Source organism: Bubalus bubalis, chromosome 16 (genome assembly GCF_019923935.1).
Source record: "Bubalus bubalis isolate 160015118507 breed Murrah chromosome 16, NDDB_SH_1, whole genome shotgun sequence".
Lineage (NCBI taxonomy): Eukaryota > Metazoa > Chordata > Mammalia > Artiodactyla > Bovidae > Bubalus > Bubalus bubalis.
Window position 1 is genome coordinate 44,163,941 of NC_059172.1, and position 22,378 is coordinate 44,186,318.

Here is a 22,378-nt window from a genome sequence, read left to right on the forward strand (position 1 = left end):
ACCATGTCAGGCAGGTGAGGTAAGCAAGGGAGGATAACCATCCCTGTTTACAGAGGAAGGAACTGAGACTCTGAGAGGTTGAGGAAAGTTTCTGTGGTCACTCACCCATAATGGAGAGGGTCCTAGAACCCATGACTTTGGACTTCAGAGTCCTTTCCCTTCACACGATACACCAGAACTCAACACATGCATCCTATTCATTAAATCAGAGATTCTCAACCAGAGCTGTGTAACAGAATCGTCAAGGATGCTCTGAAAAGCAGAGATGGTCAGATTCCATCACAAACTTTCTGGGTTAGAATCTTCTGGGAAGGCTTTTGCTTGATTTGTATTTTGAAGTAATTACAGACTCACAGGAAAGTACACAGAAGTGCACAAGGAGATCCCATGCACCTTTCACCCAGCCTCCCCCAACGTTAACATCTTACACAACTATAGTATGATATAAAAATGAGGACACTGACATTACCAAAATCACAAAGCTTCTCCAGGTCTTTTCAGGAATGTGTGCAGTCACCTGGGTGTGTGCTTGTAGTTCTGTGGAATTCTGTCAAGTGTAGCCATGTGTAATCATCACCAAGGTACTTGACTATGCCATCAACTCAATACTTCCCAGAGCTTTGGGTTTAAAAGCCCCCCGTCTCTGATCTGATGAAAAACCCACCCACTCTTCCTCCTGCCCCCTATCCTGGGAATGACCACAGTCCTCTAGGTCACCCTGGTTTGAGACTGAGTCATCATTTACCAGCCCTCCTTTGGCCTTCTCTCAGTCAAGAGATCCAACAGATGCTTCCTTTATAAAACCTCTCAGGCTCATATCTTGCCCTCAGGCCCCACACCCAACACAGCTCCAGGCCCCTTAATTTCTTGCTATATGGCTGCAATTACGATGCATCTAGTTCCCTTCTTTAAGATGTCTCTTTCCCCCAAACAATGATATAAAACACATCCAAAGCCCTTCATTGCCCAGTCCTGACTGTATCACTCCTCTTACCAAAATATGGTTATCACCATTTAGAAAATTAAGTCCAAATCATTTAAATTCAAATATGAAACCTTCTATATGTGGCTCACTTTCCTTATCTAAATTTCTCAATCTCAGTTTTCCCCCTCTTTCCCACAAGAATTAATGACAAAACAGCATCCTTCAGGCCACAATAAAGTTTTTACCATGGGAATGAAATGAAAGACCCCAAGATTTCCTTCTTCTTGATGTTTTGTTCTCTGTTTTGTGATGAGAGGAGGTAGGGTGGGATGGAGAAGGCAATGGCACCCCACTCCAGTACTCTTGCCTGGAAAATCCCATGGATGGAGGAGCTTGGTAGGCTGCAGTCCATGGGGTCATGAAGAGTCGGACACGACTGCGCGACTTCACTTTCACTTTTTACTTTCATGCATTGGAGAAGGAAATGGCAGCCCACTCCAGTGTTCTTGCCTGGAGAATCCCAGGGACGGGGGAGCCTGGTGGGCTGCTGTCTATGGGGTCGCACAGAGTCGGACACGAGTGAAGTGACTTAGCAGCAGCAGCAGCAGCAGGGTGGGATGGAGCCTGGGGATGCCTCTTGCTTGGGGGATACCATCACCCTTGGAAGGACCGCTCTTCCATCCCTTGCCTCCTGACAATGTAAGAGGCCAAGAGGACAGCTGGCCTTGCTGGAGCAAGATAGGGTTCATGGGCAGGCTAGTCACAAAATTGCAGTGTTAGCCACTGGGGAGTGGGAGCTTTCTCAGCATCCACTCCTTGGAGCCAGGCAGGTAGCTGCATAGGTAGGTCTCCCTACTCAAGGTCTCCCTCACAAGGCCATCACCTTTAAGCCTCCTCTGCCTACCTGCTGCCATCTGAGGTGCCTTTTCCTTCCTTTACACCCATGGAACAATGAGAGTCACATGATGCATAAGCACTGCCCTTCAGAAAGCTCTAGAAGTCCCTTCTTTCTACACTACACTACTCTTCTTACTGCACGATATAAAATGAAACAGAAGATTTGCTTATAGAGATCAAAAATATTTCAATTATCTGATAGGTTTCAGCTTTAATTGATAACAAAATACAAATTGCTCATCTGAACTTCTCATTACAGCAATGGATTCACTGGGAAATTTACTACCTGACATCAGAGAAAATGCTAAAGATAACATAAGCCCAATGACTGTGCTCCTGTGACCAGGTTGTATTATCTATAGCACATTCATCTTAAAGCTCCTATCGGGAGAGCTGGTTCTCAAACTGTCTCAGTGCATGGTCTCTAAGTTCGGAAAATATTATGGAGACGGTATATATGGGAAGAATCAGAAGTCATGGAATATGTACCAAGGGAAAGAGGTACCTGGTAGTAGCTGGAGAAAGGGAGAAGTGCTGTGAGGGCTTCAACAAGGGATTGCAGGTGGCCTGGGGCTTTGCTCAGGTCAGATGGAAGGTGGAGCAGGGGATGCAGAAAAGAAGCTAGACCTTCAACAGCTCTGTTGCTGTCCTTGCAGTTCATATCTTCTACCATCCTCCATCAACACCACTATGACCACCACCAGCACCATCAACACTTCCACCATCACCACCACCGCTAGGACAACGTCAATGAAAAATCTTCTAGGCAAAGGCCAAGGCACAGAGCAAAATGGAATGATGCTTCACAGAAAGGAATCACCGGAAAGGCTCACTGCGTATATGGAGGGGGTGGAGGTCATGGCTATTTATCTCATCACATTGCGCTAGGACGTTGAGGGAGAGAGTTGACAGCCAGCGAGGAAAAGCTTGGGGACCGGGCCCCTCCGGAATGTGAAGAGAGTGCAACTATGGACTGAACCTTCATGAACTTCATGAACCTCTCCTCTAGGAGGCAACATCCCAGAGCAGGAAGAGCCGTGGAGAGCCTGTAGAAGCACGGAGGCTGCGACGCCCGCGCAGGGCAGGGGGCCGGCCACTCACCGTTGCTGCTGTTGTCATCCACCAGGATGATCTCCTTGAGCAGGTGTGCAGGCGTGCGCTCGATGGCCGAGTGGATGGAGCGCAGCAGCACGGAGAGCGCTTCATTGACAAAGATGAACACGATGCTCACCTCTGGGAGGCTGTCAGGGAACGAGAGGTTGCGGCACCTGGAAAGAAGAGCAGCCAGGCTCTTAGATGGGTCACTGACTCGGCGGGGGTCGCCCCAGGTGTTGGCCCACCCATGTCTTGGCTCCAGCTTTGTTGGAAAGCTCAGGAGTCCAGATTCTCCCCTGGGGACTTCTCTTTGATATACTTAAGATAATCACAAAGGGTACAGCAGACAGGCCCTCAACCACTGAAACCCATTTGCCCCACTACAGAGTCTGAATTTGTTGACAGCTCTCCCAGATGAACAGTCGTATCACTAGACCCTACCTAGTACAGGGCCTGGAACCCAGAAGGCTTCACCAAATGTTTACTGGAAGAATGACACTGTATTTCTAAATCCAATAGGATGGGAAATGCAACCAAAAGAAAATCTTAGTTTTTCCAAAATGACAGCCAGTGCTTAAATGAGGCCAGACCTTAGATGACCTGCTTCAGGAGAAAAACATGTCTCCTTCCAGAGACTCCTCCTGCCAGAATCCATTCTGCCTCACTCCAGAAGGAACGCTGCCTAGAGCCTCTCTTATGGCTCTTTCATCTTATGGATCCAGCCTCCAGAAACAGGTGGAAACCAGAGGCAGAGTCTCACCATGATAGAGGAATGGAAGGACAATTCGGACCTCATTTCACAGATGAAGATGCTCAGGCTCAGAGAGGCTAGGTCCCCACCATGTGTCAGCTGCCAAGATGAAACCTCAACTCTGGTCTTCTTACTTCTACACCAAGGCTCTCCCTTCAAGGAGAAGTGGTCAGGTGAGAGACTGCCCCTAATTGTCCCATTTCCTCCCTAGCTCCATTGAAACCCATTTGGAGGTCTCTTATCCAAAGGACGTGAGGCAAAATCACAAAAGTCTGCATGCCACTCTCCATGGGAAGAGGAACGTGAGACCCTAAAATTAGACCCCCTCAAGAGGCCAGGCAACAAGGAATGTCATGGCTCCCAAGGGCATGTCAACTCCTTCTCCTGTAAGCACTGACTTTGTAGATGGGAAACCACCGCTGGTGCCCTTCTCTGGCTGACAGTAGATATTGTTCCAGAGGGCACCGAGCGCCCATCTTCAGGACAGCTGAATGAAAGGAGAGAGCAGCAACTGTGGCCCTGACCTCGGTCCTCGGCTCAGAGTGGAGGCTGCCTGCTCCCACTATCGGCCACCAAAGGTTCCAGGGGTTCAGGGCTGGTGACCGTGTTGCACTGCTCCAAAGTGGGAGGTACAGTCAGGTGAGCATAATAATGCAATAATGAGCATAATAGCACAGGGCTTCTGCTCGTTGTAATTAAAGTGCTGCAGGATAGGGATGGGCCTGCTCTTCCTTAATGAGGAAGGCTGCAGGATAACCAGTGCTGAGCAATTTTGGAGAAATCACAGTGGGGCCCCAGCCTGCTTAAGAGCAGGAGATTAATAAACTAAAATCACTATCTCTATGGTTACCAGAAATTTACAGAAACTTCTCTCATTCTATTTCCAGCTCTTCTTTTCTCTCATGAAAAAAATGAATGGGGGAAGGGAAAGAACTGAGGTTTTATCCAAATCTGCTTCATACTTAGGATGTGAGTAAAGCCATCAGGGTGACAGATTGGTGTAGAATTCATTCATTCTTGCATTTAATGAAATCTATTGAGTTTTTTTCCATGAGGCGGGTATTGCATTCAGGGTTAAAACAAAGTGCCTGTCCTCATGGAACTTGTGCTCTGAAGTGGGAAACAGGCAAACATGGGAGCAAACAAACAATACAATTTCATACAAGCGCTGAAATGAACAGTAATGTGGTGTTAGAGGACAGTGTGGTGCCCTGGCAGCTGTTCTAGGAGCGGTCAGGGAAGGGCTCTATGAGGGGGAGAGGCTGGGTCAGAAACTCACCTGGCACACGACAGGTGCAAAGGCCCACGGGGTCGAGGGGACACAGTTGCAACTAGAGAGGAGGTGACAGAGGGAGCCAGCTCAGGTAATTGCAGTGAAGGGAGGAAGAGATGAGGAGGATGAGGGAGAAAGGCTGAATGAAGGAGAAAGGCTTGGATGTCTCCTTAAGCTCATCTGCTGCTGCTAAGTCACTTCAGTCGTGTCCGACTCTGTGCGACCCCATAGACGGCAGCCTACCAGGCTCCCCCATCTCTGGGATTCTCCAGGCAAGAACACTGGGGTGGGTTGCCATTTCCTTCTCCAATGCATGAAAGTGAAAAGTGAAAGCGAAGTCACTCAGTCGTGTCCGACCCTCAGTGACCCCATGGACTTCAGCCTTCCAGGCTCCTCCATCCATGGGATTTTCCAGGCAAGAGTTCTGGAGTGGGGTGCCATTGCCTTCTCTGTTAAGCTCATCAGACCCTTTCAAAAAAGTGTTGTTGTGAATAGTACTGTTATAACAGCAATTAAAAGGTGGTGGTTAACAGTCAAATAATTCTGGCTAGTGCTTACTTATGGTTATCAAGACCAGCAGTTGGCCTTTCCTTAGGAATGGAAAATGATAGAAGTGTTAACACACAACCTACTTGCTAATTGCAGTTAAAGAAAACACTTTATATGGTCAGACTACTAGCACATGACCTTTATTTTTCTTTTTTGAAAGTGTAATGAAGAGCTCCTAATAAGGTCACTGTATCAGTACAAGCTAACTGTCTGCCCCACCAGCCATGAGACTGACTCTAGTCTGTCCCTACACCTCCAGGGGTTTCCTCTGAGTTCTCAGAGCCTCTGTATCTAAAGCCTCAGGTGTTTCCCAAGTGTTTTTCAGAGTTAAGGGTTAACTGCCTTCCACTCCTCTCTTATCTTTTTTAAAGCTCCACTCCAAGTTGAATTTCTCCCAGTAATGGCCATGGCCGTCCTGATGGGTTGAGCTGCCGTGTCTGGTATCCATCTCCTGGTGACCTTTCTCCAAGCAGAGCAGGAATATTATATTCGTTTTTCAAGCTAAACTCTACTGATCACTATTTTTACATGCAAGACTCTTTCAAACTCAGCTGTTATATGACAACCCTTTTGAACATAACACCTAGGAGAGTACGTCACATTTGTGTGTGTTCATTTCTGTCTCCTCCCACTATAATGACCTTCCCTCAGAGCAGGGACTTTATTTTGCTACTGTGCTAGCTCCCAACTTTAAACCAGAGTTTGGCATATAGTAGGTTTTCAGAATTAAACCAACATGTTTATTTATTTTATCCATGGATACCTCAGAGATATTGCAGGTTTGAGTCCACTGCAATAAGGCAAATACTGCAATGTAGTGAGTTATATGAATATTCTGGTTTCTCAGTGTATTTAAAGTTATGTTTCTATTATACGATAGTATATTGTGTGTGATAGCATTGTCTGAAAAAAACAATGTACATGCCTTAATTTAAAAATGCTTTATGGCTACAAAATGCTAACCATCACATGATAACACAACACTTCAACTTGTAGAAAATTTAGTATCTGTGAAGCACCGTAACGTGAAAAGCAGTAAGACAAGGTATGTCTACATAAGGCCTGAACTTCACATGCATGCCACTGATCCCAGCTCGCTCCTTTTTGTATAAACCTCCTCCCTAGAAGGAGAGTCAGGTCTTCTCTCACCAGCAGGTCCTTCCTTCTCCTGCTCTCCTTCACTGGGATTTTGGCCCCAATTGCTCACATTCCATCTCCAGCAGCTCTCAGTTCCTCTGCACTATAATTAAGCGATCTCCCCTGGCCAAATTTACCGAGCTCCTTAAATCCTCCCTCCCTCCCTTCCCTCTGGAGGGTCACTCAAGGCCTTCCCAGGATCAGCCTCGGTGCTTTTTCTCCAGACTGCACAGCATCTAACCTTAACCTGGGTTTCCGTGAGTAGAGAGGTGAAGGGTGGGCAGGATAAGAAAGACGAGGTGGGCTAGTTTATAGGGAGAGAGCATTGTGGGGGAGAAGGGATGGATAAAGCCACCCAGGCACTGACCCAGCTGTGCCCCAAATTGCTGTGTGATCCTGGGCAAGCCACTCCCCTGCTCTCTATATCTTTTCACGTGGAGGCAGGGACAGAGGGAGGCAGGAGAAATGATCACTTTGGTGTCTTCTCCATATAGTTCAGGATCTTCTCTCTCATATGTGATGAATGGAAAACTTCTCACTAAAGAAATAGTTTGCAAACTTCCTCTTCCTCCTAGCAAGCACCTGGCCATCACCAAATGCCACAAGACACATATATCCAATCACCACTGTATTAGTGACTAGGCAGTGTGACCAACTCATCCAAGTCTGCCCAGGACTCTCCCAGTTTCAACAATGAGAATCCCAAGCACACCAGGATGGTTGGCCATCCTATGACTAGACCACAACTTCTTGATGGCAAGGATCTTGTTCACGACTGCGCATGCTCTGCCTGGTACCGTTCTGGCCATCAGCAAGCATTCATTCAGCCAGCATCTGCTGAATAAACTGAGGCTACTGTTTCAAAGCACCCAACACACATATAATGGATACACATAGTCCCAGTTCCTATTTTCATCTCAACATTGAAGCAGAACTTAGAAGGCTGAGGGGAGAGGCAAAAAGAGGGAGGAAGACCAGCATGTCAGACGAGATATCCTCATACCTGCCGGTCCCACCCACCATCATCACTGCCAGACACTGAACTGAGGACAGGAGCCTGCCTGCAGCAGGGCATCCCAAGTCCTGCCAAAGGAACACACGTCCAAGAGCTGCTATGGAAGAGGGTTGTTCAGACCAAGCCCAGCGCTTCTGGTCCAAAATCTGGCCACTTTACCCAACAACCAGCCCCAGCCTCTACCTGAGGGCTATGCCTCTTGTATTCACATGCCAATGATCTCCCCCAGCCCCTATGTCTACTGGAGTCTGGCCAGTACAGCCTCTGTTCCCAGAGCCTGCCGTCCCCACCTGCTCTGGTGTCTGCTTCGGTCTACCCCCGTCTCTGCTCACCTCTCCAGAGAAGGGCCAGAGTACGTGAGAGTCAGAGGAGCCACCAGGGTGGCTATAACCAACCCTTCCCTATTTACATGCCTTGAGAAAGGCTGACTGTACCAGACTGGTGCCTTAATCATTTTGAGAAGAGGCACATTCTCCTGTAAAATTAAGCCATAAAAGTTCCCTTTGTACTTTTATTCTTGTTCAAAGTTAAGCCATTTTCCACTAAAGATAAAAACAAGGCATTTCTGAGCAGGGAGAACTGTGGCTGTCTAATAAGCTGGGATTGATGGTCCTGATAAAGTTGACTGCATCGATCCCTGCACACAGAGGTGGTGTGGGGACAGGAGCCTCCCACCAGAGCTCCCCAGGACGGTTTTGAGCTGTTCATGAGGCAAGTTTATGTCAAGGGCTTTAGTGATGCCATTACCTGCAAGAGGCAGAGAGGCAGTGCCAGACTAAGAGAGGCCAAGTCAGGCACCCGGGAACTGGGTACCAGCCAGGACAGCAGCCAGACCCCTCCACAGTGGAGGGATGGATTCTTCCTGTGACTCGGGCAAATCTATGAGCTCCCAGTGCATCGAAGCATGACTCATGGAGGCTGATTGACCCCTTCCAGTGTGAAGATCAAAGTAGAACGTGAGCTGGGGGCTGCTGGCCAGTGTGTATGGGGAACTGGGTCTAACTATGCCTGGGTTCTGGGAGTGCAGGAGGGACCCACCTAGACCAAGCAGAGAGAAGATAACACGCCCCTGAATACCCACTCCCCTGAGTATCCCCAGCCCCTCCTTTCTCCTAGATAGGGTCTCCCCTGCACCCATGGTCAGCACACAACAGCTCAGCTGCACTGTTGACCACCTAAGGATGGCACCCTGGGATCAGCAGTGTCTTCTTATCCCTTCATGTCCATCTGTGTCCTCACCCTGGCCTCCACCTTTCCACCTGCACCCACAGGACTTGTTTGATCCTCCTCTGATTTCACTTGGTTACACTTCTGGCTTCTTCCAGAACTTTTCAGATTAGACAGGTTCCCAGCCTGCCAGCATTTGGTCTGCTGGACTTAATGAGACCCAAGGATGAGAGCAGTGTGGGGGTTCTCACTGGGCACGCGTGCAATCAAGACTTCCACTCCTGGTGGCTGGCATCTCTATCTCTGTAACCTCTGGAGCTCAGAGACTGCACCGTGCTTGCTACCCCTACTGCCCAGGGACTCCATACAGAATATCTTGAAGTAACAACATTAATAATTTCCACCTACTGAGTGCTAATGACTCACGACAAATCATACTAAGAGATGTACATATATTTTTACTTCCCCCCCCCCTCTGATTTTTATTCTTTCCTATAGGAAAAGTCCTATAGGGTAAACATTTTATCCCAATTTTATAGATGAGGGCAGTTGGACTGAGACAGCAAGTTATTTTCCAGGGCTTCCACCTGGGCTCATTTGCCTCCAAAGTCAGTGCTCAAAGGTCCTGTTAAACCAGGGTCTGCACCTTCCTTCTATGACCATCTAGAGATTTGTCTGGACAGACACTGGTGTTGTGACAACCCAGAGACCTGGTGGAGGGAGGGACGAAATGGAAGTCACTCCAGGTCAACTCTGATGAAAGATAGGGTAGAAACAATGCATCTAGGAGGATGATGTGGACTATTACAATAAAGCTCTACTGGTCATGTGAAGCCTAGATTGCCTTCTGTTTCATTGAGCCCATTGAGATAGCAATCCCCAAACATACTCTTTGTTTGAGGCCGGGTTCTCTGCGCTCCTCCAGAGCCTGGGTGTGTGATTTCCGATGGTGTGATTATGCAACTGTGTGTAGACACTGGCGTACAAAGAATCCCAGCCACCTGCTGTCACCTGAGTAAGCTCAGCTCCTTCCTCCCTGACAGCACACATATAACCCAGCGAAGAAAGACACAGTGTGCTTCCTGGCCTGGGGTGTGATCCCTGTTAGACTCTCACAGGCTCCTTTGTTTTTCTTTCATGCCACGTATATGCTATTGCCACTTAGCTTTTATGTGATTATTTAACAGATGTCAGTATTTCCACTAGACTATAAGCTGCATGAGATCAAGACCACATTTGCTTTGCTCACCAGCCCCTCACCCCCACCCCCGTGCCTCACGCAGCACCCAGCACAGAGAACAAACTCAGGAAGCACCCAGGATCTGGCTGAATGAACAACTGAACAAACGCTCAAGCAGTGAACAGTAGAATGAATGCAGGCCCGGGAAAAGCCCGTGGGCGGGATTTCCACCACAGCCTAACAGAATGGAATCCTGGAGTTGGACATTTACTCCCTGCCTGACCACCACAACAAGCCCAGATCATCCAATAAGCCAGAGGGGTCGTGGAGGCAATGGGATATTTAGTGTAGCCAGGGGCTTCAGGGTCCTGGTAGGATGCATGTCTGGCTCAGATGTGGAAGAGATAGTGGACAGAAGTTTTAATCATCTACAAGGCAAGGGAAATGGGCCAGCCTCATCTCAGAAGAGCGTCTGACACCAGAACGACAACAGGTAAAATTCTAAGTAGAGTTGATCATCACAGTGTCCAGCTTTCACTCAGAAACAGTTCTACTAACATCCTTTCAGGGGACTCTACTGATTTGGAGAAAGGATCTGCTATATCAAACATAGACTATAAGTAGAAGAAGGAGGGAAATGAATCAATTAAACTGTAAATAGCCAACAGGAAGCAGGGCAATCATTTGTTCCTAAAACTTATTAGAAATCCAGGGAAAATGGGATTTCTGGGACTACACAGACAGCGCCCAGAAAACAAAAGTCAGCTGGCACTAGTGGAGAAGTCAGATAAGGGACTGAGCGTCTCCGTGTGGTGGGTTTGTGGGTGAGCAGACCAGGCCTGTGGCAAGGAGGGCTGAGGAAAGTGGGGGAGGTGGGGAAGGCAGGCACTGCAGGTGGGAAGGAGGAGGATGGGGCATCTTTGCTTTCCAGCAGAGCCGGGCTCCAGCCTCTGATGCTCAGAACTCTGGGGCTGGGGAGAAACCACTCTGATCTGTCTTGCAGTGCCCGCCTGGCCCTCCTCTCACCTAGTGCCAGCGTGGAAGGCCTGGCCTGTGTCACTCCTCGTCTGCTTAGTGGTCCTTCTAGTAGATAAAGTCATGACCGTGCCCCCCAGGCCATCCCTTTTACAAATCAGAGACCCAGGTGTGTTCAGTTGCTCAGTCATGTCTGACTCTTTATGACCCCTTTGACTGTAGCCTGCCAGGCTCCTCTGTCCAGGGAGTTTTCCAGATAAGAATACTGGAATGGGCTGTCATTTCCTCCTCCAAGGGATCTTCCCAACCCAGGGATCAAACCCAGGTCTCTTGCATCTCCTGCACTGGCAGGCAGATTCTTTACCATTGAGCCAGCAGGGAAGCCCAGGGACCCAGAGTAACAAAAAGTTAGATAGCAGTTACTGTGATGTTAGGCAATGTTCTAAGGTGTCTACATATATTACATGTTCAATCTGTGTATTACCATCTCCAATTTACAGACAGGAAAACCAAGGCATGAGAGGCTAGTTACCTTGCTGGAGGTCAACCAGTTTAGAAGTGAGAGACCTGGCCTTGGAATCCAGGCAATTGGGTTTTACATATTACTCTATAATCTAGCAGAAACTTCATCGTCTGTCATGTTATCCAGTTTTTCCTCTTGAGTTGTTCTCCTCTAAACATACCTCACTTTCTCTATATCCCATAAAATCCAATTCTGTAGCTTTGATCTGAGTAGCAGAGTAGAACAGAACTATTCACCTCCCCATTTTAAGACATTAATATTGCACAAGATTACATTATATTTAAGAACAATCATGTGATACTACCGGTTCATAATATGTTTAATTAACCAGGAACCACAAGTACTTTCCCAGATTGCCCCAGTTAAGAAGTACTTCCTCCTGTGTCTGTGCAGTTAGCATTTTTGATGCAGCAGCAGAATCATTACTCAGGGTGTTGATTTTACCCCTTTGTCCTGAGGCAACCGTCATGGAAGCCTCATCTTCCAAAGACCTCTGGGTTATCTCCACAGAGCCAAGATTCCAAACTAGAAAAGCTCCCCTAGGAAGGGTGGAGCAAGGGGGCTGAATAGCATCCTAGAGACACAGACTTAGGTAAAAACACTGGGAACTTGATCAAGTTGCTTAACCTAGGAAATATTCAGCATTCTCCTATATAAAATGTGAGCAATAATAACTACCCCATAGAGACATGAGGATAAAAGTTAAAGGAGAAGGCGGACATTAATCTGTCTGCACAGTGCCTGCCACACAGGAAGGACTGGTGAGCAGACAGTGGCTCTTGGGGTAAATCCTTGGCCCTGGGGAAGCAACCCCTAGAAAATCCAGCGATCATGTCCCAGCTTCTCACCTGAAACTGCCCTGCTTCCCCACCAGGACCAGATACATAACCTGTGGGGCTCAGTGCAAAAGGAAAACATGGTGGCCTTTGTTGAAAACTTACTAAGAATTTTAACACAGCAACAGCAGAACATTAAACCAAGGGCAGGGCACTTTAGCCTCTGAGGATCCTGTGCCCACTGGATAGTGTCCTAACGCTGCCACGGTAAGAAAGTCCTGCACCTTGGTGCCTTCAAACAACACACATTAGTTATCTTCCATTCTGGAGGCCAGGAGTCTGACAGAGGTCTCACGGGGCTGAAGTCAAAGTGTCAGCAGAACCGCATTCCTCTCTGGAAGTTCCAGGTGATAACCTGTTAGACACTGTCCTTGCTTTTTCAGTATCTGCAGGTTTCCCCCATTTACAGCTCTTTTCCATCTTCAAAGCCAGCAGTGTCTGGCTGCGTCCTTCTCACATTGCCATCGCTCTGGCTTTCTCGTCCACATTTAAATGCTCTGGGATTACTCTGGGCTCGTCCAGATAATTCAGGATGATCTCCTTATTCTAAAGCCAACTGATTAGCCACCTCAATTCCATCTGCAACCTTAATTCTCCTTTGCATACACCATGTTCAAAGGTTCCAGAGACCAGGACGTGGACACCCTTGGGAGGCTGTTACCTGCCTACCATACATGATGCTCATGAAGACAGTCCTCCTGAGCCCCAAAGTTCAGAGATCTCAGAGGTTTGTCTAGCGGCTGCAGCATGAAGACCCTGTGACCCTCCAATCTGCACACACAGATCTGGTGACCATACACATAGTGGTAACACCGCAAACACCCACAGCCACCTTGGATGGACCCTAACCTGCTCCCAGGAGGATCCAGAACCCTGGCTCCAGGCTTTATTCTTTCCCTGCTGTAATCCCGTCCTGACTCTTTCCACTTCAATGTTCTTCTTTGCACAGAGTCTCCCCAGCTCAGGACCCACGACTCCTTTGGGGACAGGTGTGCATGCTTCTGCCCCAGTTGCTCCCACTAGGGGCTGCAGAAAATAGTCCAGTCCCCTTTACCAGCCCCTTGTTCCCTGGTGGCTCAGATGGTAAAGAATCTGCCTGCAGTGCTGGAGACCCAGGTTCAATCCTTGGCTCAGAAAGAGAATGGCTACCCACTCCAGTATTCCTGCCTGGAGAATTCCATGGACAGAGGAGCCTCTGGGCCTGGGCTACAGTTCATGGAGCAGCAAAAGAGTCAAACATGATTTAGTGACTAAACAGCAAGGAGCAGTTGAATCCCAAATTACAGCTGGGCAGTGACAAGTACAAATGACAACTGGGACTTGTGACTGGTACCTAAAGTGGGGCCAGTCTTGTGGGACTGAGCCTTTAACTTATGGGATCTGACACTAATTCTGGTAGGTAGCATCTAAAGCTAATTGAATTGCAGGGACACCCAGCTGGTGTCACAGAATTGGTCGATATGGGGGAAAAAACCCACATCTGGTGTCCAAGTGTCATGAGTAGAAGAGTAAGTGTGGGTCTTCTACTTGCTCCAGAAGGTTACTGTGAGACATCAAAGAAATAATGTAAATAAAGTGTGAAATGCTTCCCTGAAAACATGGCTCATGCTATATAAACGTTTGGCAGTGTAATTTGAAATAGGATGACAGTAAAGATATTGAAAAGATGTTTCTAAAATGAGTTAAATGGGATAAGCAAGCAATGACCTTGTTACAAGGCAATGATGTTTTCATGGAAATTAACAGACAAAGAGAGGCACTGTTTTACCCAAGCATGTGCTTGTTTCGAGTGGTCCACCAACGGCTCTCTAATCCTGGGTGTGTGTCTGGCACAGCAGCTGAAGTAGAGCTAGACAGAGCCTTCCAAGTCCATGTGCAAAGAGAAACCACCATCCTTAGAGCCTCTGCAGGAGCCCCTGCTGAGAGCAGGAAGGCTCAGCTCTGCCTTTTATCAGAGATTCTGTTTTACTGGCTATAAAAAGGGGTTGACAGAAGTCGCCTTGCCCACAGGGGAGGTGTGGAAGCTCCATAAACTGTAAAGTTCTGTGCAGAGGAAAGGTCTTTCCATTATGATTACTGCTTCTCTCCAGTGGCTCAGGAGGAAACCACAGAATTCAGCTCACCTGGAGTCCTCCAGAGACAGCCCCCTCCAGCCCCGGCCCACGCACCTGCCACCACCTTCTTAGCAAACTCGGGAAGTCCAGGCTGGGCTGCGTTTTCTGAATGCACTTCCTACAGAGCGGGCTTTCCAGGGAGCCCTGCACTTCAGAGAAAGGCCACGCAGTCTCTCCACCCAGCAACTCCTGCTTCTCTCCCATGGAAGCAGGAAGGACTGGTGTGCACGGCACCTCTCTCAGTGAAGGGTGCAAGGGTGTCAGTCAGCTCTCAGCATGCCTCCTGCACAGTCAAGGCCTGGATTTGGTTTCTGGATACATTGGTTCAAGTCTCAGCTCAGTCACTTATTCAACTGTGTGATGTCAGCCAGAGTTCTTACTCTTTCTGTTCCTCAGCTGCTTCGACTCTGAATGGGACGATGCCAACTGCCTGCCCACCTTCATGCAGGTTGGTGTGGTCCACATGGGAAGCACATCTCAACCAGTCAAGCTCATGCAAACACCAGTCATCATTACAGCCATGCTACAGTCAGCAAAATCTACCGTTTCCCCTTATTTTGGGAAAAATGTGTATTGAGTTGCACCTGAGTCCATAGCTTCTGTGCTGGCCAAGATCATGGCTGAGGCCTCTGCAGAGTCCTGTGGGTGTGTGCTAAGTCGCTTCAGTCATGTCTGACTCTTTGTGACCCTATAGACTGTAGCCCACCAGGTTCCTCTGTCCACGGGATTCTCCAGGCATGAGCCCTGGAGTGGGTTGCCATGCCCTCCTCCAGGGGATCTCCCTGACCCAGGGTTTGAACCTGTGTTTCCTGCATTGCAGGTGGATTCTTTACCCACTGAGCCATCTGGGAAGCCCCCAAGTAATCTTTAAATGAACATATACTCTTCTTTCCCCGTGTAGATCCTTAGATGGTCTTTCATCCCTAGAGCCCAACCAGGTTCACTTGGGCTAAGAAAAACCATACCTAACTACAGGGCATACAGCAGATGTTCAATAAATGTCTATGAAACTGAACTGAACTCTCCTTCCCAAAGAACACAGACTCCAAACCCAGAAGCAAGATCTTTCTTGAAAACTCCAGACACAAGCTAACTGTGGTTTGCAGCTTTAAGAAAATTTTAAAAATAAGTAGAAAGAGAGGAAGAGAAGGTGCGGAGGGGGGAGCTCACAAAAGTTAATGAGATTTTCTCAGCTGTGGTACGTGCCCACATTTTTAATAATTAGGAGTAATAAAAATTCTAACTGAACCTTAAAGGAACATCTTTTGTAACAAAGAGAGAAGTCAAGACAGACTTCTCTGTCGGGTGTAATGACTTGTTAGCCTTGGAAGATGGATGTACTTTAAGAAACTAATTTACAGAAAAAAATAATTGTTCATAAAAATGCAACTAATTGGGTTAAAATGACTTATTAACAGGAGTGCCAGATGATTCTTGTGCCCTTAAGGATTAAATTCGGTTATTAGTCCTCAAAATTTCTTATTTCTAATGGAAGAAAGCCTTCTCCCTGCTTAGCAGATGGAGAAACTGAGGCTGGAGGAGGAGAGGGAGAGTGACTTGCTTGATGCAGGCCGAGGGGGGAGGACCCTAAGCTAAAGCTGGGAAGCGATCAGGAGCCCGGACACCCAGTCCTGGCTCTGTCCCCAGCACCACGGGGACCCCACCTCCCCACCGGCAGGTCGACAAGGGCCCGGCCACTGACTCTGCTCACCCACTGGGTCTGAGGTCAGGCAGGGGCCGGTCGAGGGGTAGGCGGTCACTGAGGTAGGCGTTGTAGCCGTAGTACTGGAACTGCTTCAGCGCCGCACGCCGGCCTTCAGGGCTGAGCTCCCGGCCCCAGTGTGCGAACAGAGAGGAGTCTGTGAAGGGCTCAGCCTCTGCCTCCTCGGGTTTGGCGGGGGCTTCTGGAGAAAGAAGGGAGAAGGAGACAGGGGGTCAGAGTACATGCCCGCGTATGCCGTGATAGCCCCTTCCCCTTCCTCAACATTGCTTTGGATAAAACGATCTTAGCCCCAACTCTGGGGGTGGGAGGAATAGAATCGTCATGCTCCCCCAAGCCCATTTATCCTTCCATACATCCATTCATCCACCCAACAAGCACTAACACAACGGATATGGAAATACACCCAGCAGAGTCCTCGGGGAAGCCAGTGGGTGTGACCCTGATGTCCCGTGGCTTTATGTCAGAATCTCCTTTTCCAGTCTGCCTTCTCATCAGGCACTGGGCCCAGCCCTTGAATGGGGTTTCTGCTTCTCTTTCCCCAGAGCACACCCCTATTCCCTGTTAGTCCTAAACTGTCCCACACCTGGATCCCCAAGCTGAGTGCCTGCTCCCTTGCCCAGTTCTTGCCAGTCCAGTCTCTCTCCACTGTCTGGTCCTGCTGAGAGTTTCCTGGCTGCACCCTATGAGATTCACCTAACTGCTAGGACCCTCGGCCAGATTGCCTCCTGCTGCTTCAGGATAGGGGCTCGTTGGCACAGCGGATAGACAGACCATCCCCAAACCTCCACACACTCTGGGCACTGCTCATTGGACCTCTGGTAGACTTTGTAGGGGCAATGCTCACACCAGATCAAGAGAATTCATGGTTCTCCTGGAAATTTCCAAGAAAATGGAGAGGGTATTATTACTACAAGAGCAGAGTCTTGGATTTATATAGACACAAATTCAAACAAATCTCTGCCCCACTATTCACTGGCGACATGATCATAAGCAAACACTCAACCTCTTGATGCCTTGATTTCCTCACTTGCAATGTGGGGATATTAATAATAATACCTACTCCTCATTCCTGAGATCTGTGAGGATTACATGCAATAATGTACATGAAACACTTGTTTCAGAGTAAGTGCACAATAAATGGGACTCAGGGTTGCTATAGCAAGGGCAGCCTGGAGGGTCAAGTCCCTCTTTTACAGGGATAGTGAGTAGGTCTTGCCAGGACACAGGCTGACTGGTCAGGACTATAGAACTCATTCCAAGGGACCAGGTAGTCAGGCCTACCATTTAAGGTCAGCAATCAGAGAAATGGGACAGGGATGCTAAGGCCACTGGACTGGGCTTTCATGTTCATAAACATGATGTAAGTAAGAGACGGAGCCTGGAATGAGACAGGGACCAGGAGGAAGCAGAAGAGGGTTCAGAACAGGAGAGGCAGGCTTAGGACACTTGCCAAAGTCCCTTCAGCTATCTACATGGAGCCAATAGGTGCAAACACACTTATGTCAGGTAACTTAAAGGTACAGTCTGGAGACAGGCAAAGGGAGGGCCGCTTGGTCTTCAAGGCTGGAGAGCTCAGAGCCGCATACCACCACCTCCTCCTGACAGATTCTTGGAAGAGTCCATCTGGGAAGAGGAGGAGGCTTGCAAATAAGAGGGGGACACTTCCAGCACCCAGGACACTCCGATCTCAGAAGGGGTGCTCCTGGGGGAGGAAGCCCCATCACTGGAGGTACACAAAGGGTGTCATGGACAGAGGCGGCTGTCATCGCTCCTTGCAAATTAGACAGCGAATGATTCTGAAAGCAGAGCGAGCACACCAACGCCAGACAGTCGAGTCAGGGAGACACCAAAACTCGTGCCCATGGAGCTGGCACTCACAGGTGCTGGGTGAACATGTGTAAGCACCTCTGCTTTTTGGGGGCCATGTCCTGGGCATATACTCACTCTGGAGATCCATGTAACTCCTGGGATAACCATCACGGCTAGCACTTGCTGAGTGCTTACCATGAGTCAGGCTCTGCCATAAGCATTTTCCACATACCAACTCATTTCCCCCCTACAGGGTGGGGACTGCCACTGTCACCATTCTAGAGATAGTGAACTTGAGGCACACAGAGGATAAGAACCTTGACCTTCACTTAGGAGGACGTGAAGTAGCTGAGATGCAATCTGAGGTAGTCTGTCCCCCGAGGCAGCGGTCCTAACCATTATGCTGCACTGCCTCTACAGAGCAAAGGGCCGGATACAGGTGAATTCCAAAGACGAACGCTGCCTGTCATCTCAGTTACCAATTTTCCTTAAAGATGCAGAAGGAAACTCAGATATATTAAACACATTAGGACATTTAAAGGCGTAAAATGCGAACTACGTGAGCATTTCTATGACAAAGCAAGAACTTCTGGGACTGCGGTGCTGCTCAAAGCTCCATCCCAGAGCTCAGGCTGCCCTTGGCCCCTCAATTTGGTGTGTTCGAAAGGAAATACAGGGCTCGCCTGATCTTGAAGGTCCTTGTTATTTCTAAAAAGATGGATGGTTCATTTGTTTGGATTCAGGAGTCATAAAAATCTAAATGAGTGAACCAACTGAATCACACATATACTATTTAACACAAATGGAGTTTTACTGCTCTCACATACTTAAACGGATATTATCAAGTAAAATCAGGTCATTTAATGAAAAAATTATGATTCACAATTACACCAGTATTGCATAAAAATGGATTATAAACATATTAAAGTCCTGGGTCCCAACACGTGCTTTTGCCTTTTTACTCAGTATGGGTACAAAGGACAACAAATTTGATAGCAGTGGGTTCTGAATGATGAGTCAGGGGCAGGACAGGGAGAAGAGGGCGTATATTTGGTGAATTTCTGCCTGAGCCAAGCACAGCGCTGGCTGTTGTCTTTACCCAAGGGTATCTCTGTCATGCTCACGGGCTGGATCCCATGAGGGCAGGAGGACATCTGTCTTGTTCCCTGCTGTATCTGTGGCTCCCAGCAGAGTATGTGGCTCTTACAAGGAGATCAGTCCATCATTTCAGAACAAATCAGTTAATCAGTACCGCATAGTGGCTAGTTACTAGACACGAGGAAACCAGAGATGAAGAAGTTGAATGACTGATCTGAGGTCATCCAGTTTGTCAGGGGCATTGACGCTTTCCTCTGCACCACCAAGTGGCAAACTACGGTCTGAGGGCCAAATCTGGCCCACCATCTTTTACATAAATAAAGCTTTATTGTAACACATGATATTCGCTTGCTCTATATTTAGCTATAGTGCTTTAGGACAACAAAGGCAGAGTATGACAGAGACCCATATGGCTTGAAAAGTGGAAAATATGTACTTTCTGGCCCTTTAAGAAAAAATACGCTGACCCCTGCTCTACACCTCACATTTGACATCCCTTAGGCAAAGAGGACATGCCTCTGATAATCCATTCATCTTGTTTCCTTAGGAGCACTGGCTGTAGAGACAGAATGTATACTCCAGCTCTGCCATTTACTGGATTAGCTTAGCTGCACCTCAGTTCTTCATCTGGAAAGTGGAATGGGTACTAATGGTACCTTCTTCTTAGACTATTGGTGCACATTCAATGAGAAGGTCCATGTGAGAGCTTAGCACGGTGCCCAGCATGTAATAAATGTTAGCACAGGGAGTGTCAGTGGCTAAGGACACACACAGCCCCACAGCCCGCCAGGGTGCTCCTCCACTGATGCTTCTTGAGCTCAGGTGAGGAAGATGAATGAGGTCCCAGCTCTGGAAGATGCTGCTGCTGTGTAGCTCCAGATGAAGGGCGTCCATGTCAACAGAGTGGCCTCCCATTAACCAATCCTAGACTCAACCCCCCGCACTCTCCAGTAAGAAAGCAGACCTATAAGACGGAACATGTCTGACACAGTTAGGGTGACAAAGAGACCCCAGGGAAGTGCCTGGCTGGGTCCTCCGCAGGGGTCTGGAGGTGTCCAGACACATCTGGTGAGGCGCAAGACCCACAGACGTCTCTCACCCAATGATCAGGTGTCCCTGAGGGGCAGACATGGGCCGTGGCCCCCGCAGGGGTTCCCTCTTGACTCACGGAAGGGGTGACCTGAGAGACGTGTATATTCAGGGGGCTGAGTGCCTCCCCGGGAGAGCTCATTCATGGCACAAATCAGAAGAACACGAGGAACTCAGCCGGGCAGCTGAGCCAGTGTTTGGAGGGTTCTGAGCGCAGCACGGAGGCTGTGGTTCCAGCCCACTCCTCACCCAGCCCTGCGCTCGTCTGTGTTCCAGGGAGAAGCAGGCTGAGAGGGAACACTGAAGGGCCATTTCCCTAGACGGTCACACACGGGGCACAAACGGCGCCTGTGTAACGCCCGGGCAGGAGAGCTATTCCTCTGCCTCCTCTGACCCACTATGAACAACCACGTGCTGTGGGCAGGAGGGGGGCCCCAGTGGGGCCCGACTCATGGAGGACACTCACTGGAGACTCATTGGTTGAGGGGGGCAGTGCCATGTTCTGCCCCTCTCTGCTCATGACCTCCCATAGCCAGTGGTCCTTCTTGGCCTCTGGACAGATGGCTCTAGCAGGGCAAAAACTAGAGAACAAGGACTGGAGCTGCCGGCACCTCAGCAGGCCTGGGACGGCCAGTGAATGGGGAAGGAAGAACCACAACACACACTGCAAGCCCGAAAGGCCCGACTGGCCACGTGATTTGGAAATAGTTTCTGAACCTTCAAGCACATATGCCAAGGTGCCACTTGCCAGCCATCACCAAAGGTTCTGTCCAAAGTGGCCAAGTGCCATTCAAAAATTATTTGAGGTCTAATGAGGAGGGGACTGCAGGCTAATCTTGGGTGTTTACTGCAAAACATTGCCCCTGAAGCTGATCCCCTCATACACTGTGCCCCAATTCCACTGCACTGGCCCTGCCCAGTGGTAAGACCAGGCCATCGCAGTGGTCCCATGATGTAGGTTCTATTATTCCCATCACAGATGAGAGGAGACTGCAGCTCAGAGACAGGAAAGAGCTTGATGCTGAAACTGTACTCCTGAGCGCAGCCCGGCCTCCGTGTCGTGGGAGAGATACACTGTCTGGCCTGAGGACTAGAGCACTTCAGGCCCTGAGAGGCTGCTGAAGTTGGTCTGCACTGGTTCACAGCAGCTGTTAACCCACTGCAATACCTTCACAGCACTGGTAACAGCTGCTTCCCCAAGGCCCTCCACGTGGCCCTCTTACCCCAACTGCTCTGGCCCTTTTCTTGGAATGATCCAGATCTTTCTACCAGCCAGCCTCTGCCTCCCCATCCCGCTGCTCCACGCTGTGACCAGCATTTATGCCAACTGGTTAGTGTCTGTGCCTTGCTAGTTAAGTACAATTTGACTATTACTTGCTCGCTCCCTTCCTAGGAGGCCTCTGTGAAAAAGAATTACGGGTTTCTGGAGACCTTTCACTCAGCTCATCCGTTCCCCACGTTAGTGCCCAGGCCTCATCACGCATGACCTGTTTTCCAGAAAGTTCTGCCAGGGATCACAGAAGGCATCCAGGAAATGCCACGATATGGTCCCAGAGATAGGCCCACAGAGCCTGACATGCAGCCCACTAATGAGAGCGGAGAATTGCAGATCCAGGTCCTGACAGCCTCCATGCTAATTCACAGAGACAGGAGTGAACTGGGGCAGGAAAGTAGCTTGCAAAGCTCCAAGCAGTGAATGTACCCGAGGCTGCAGCTCTGAGCCTGAGCCCCAGCTCGCCAGCCAGGCACGAGGAGGCCATCTGGAGACCCAATCAAGGCCCGTGAGGCTTCTAAAGCCGCTGATGCTGAAAGTGGGAGGAATACCTGCGTGAGGAGGGCTGCTTCAGGGAGCAGCCAGAGTGAAGGCTCTCCCCACTGCTTCTGCCTGTCTGGGCAGCACCAAGACTGCACGATAGAGTAGAAAGAAAATGGGTCTTGGAGTGAAGCAGACATTACCATGCTGCCCAGCCCCTCCCATTTCTAATGGCCTGTCCTCTCTAGGACCACGTTCCTGAGGATCCCTGTCTTTTGGAGCTGAGCCATTTTGTCCGCTCCCGCCACGCCCTTCAGTGGAAACTCTGAGGCTGGAGGAGCTGCAGAAGAGGCTGTAGCCCAGACCTCTCCCTGAGCCCGACTCTGCTCCTTAGACTTTAAGATGAATCTTAAAACAGCAACAGAAGGGGTCATGTTGCTCGATCCCTGCTGGTGGTCAAAGTGATTTG

At 49.0% G+C, this 22,378-nt stretch overlaps 1 protein-coding gene across 4 annotated transcripts in view; it reads right to left on the bottom strand.

Moving 5' to 3' along the window:
• GALNT18 (polypeptide N-acetylgalactosaminyltransferase 18) overlaps positions 1-22,378 on the bottom strand; it is a 391,174-nt gene that overhangs the window by 201,200 nt on the left and 167,596 nt on the right. For all 4 annotated transcript variants that reach the window (XM_044929523.2, XM_044929525.2, XM_044929524.1 and 1 more), the window contains exons 2-3: positions 16,149-16,341; positions 2,924-3,090 (exon numbers count right to left, since the gene is read on the bottom strand). In XM_044929523.2, the coding sequence (XP_044785458.1) occupies positions 2,924-3,090; positions 16,149-16,341 (360 nt within the window). The remainder of the gene's footprint in view (positions 1-2,923; positions 3,091-16,148; positions 16,342-22,378) is intronic.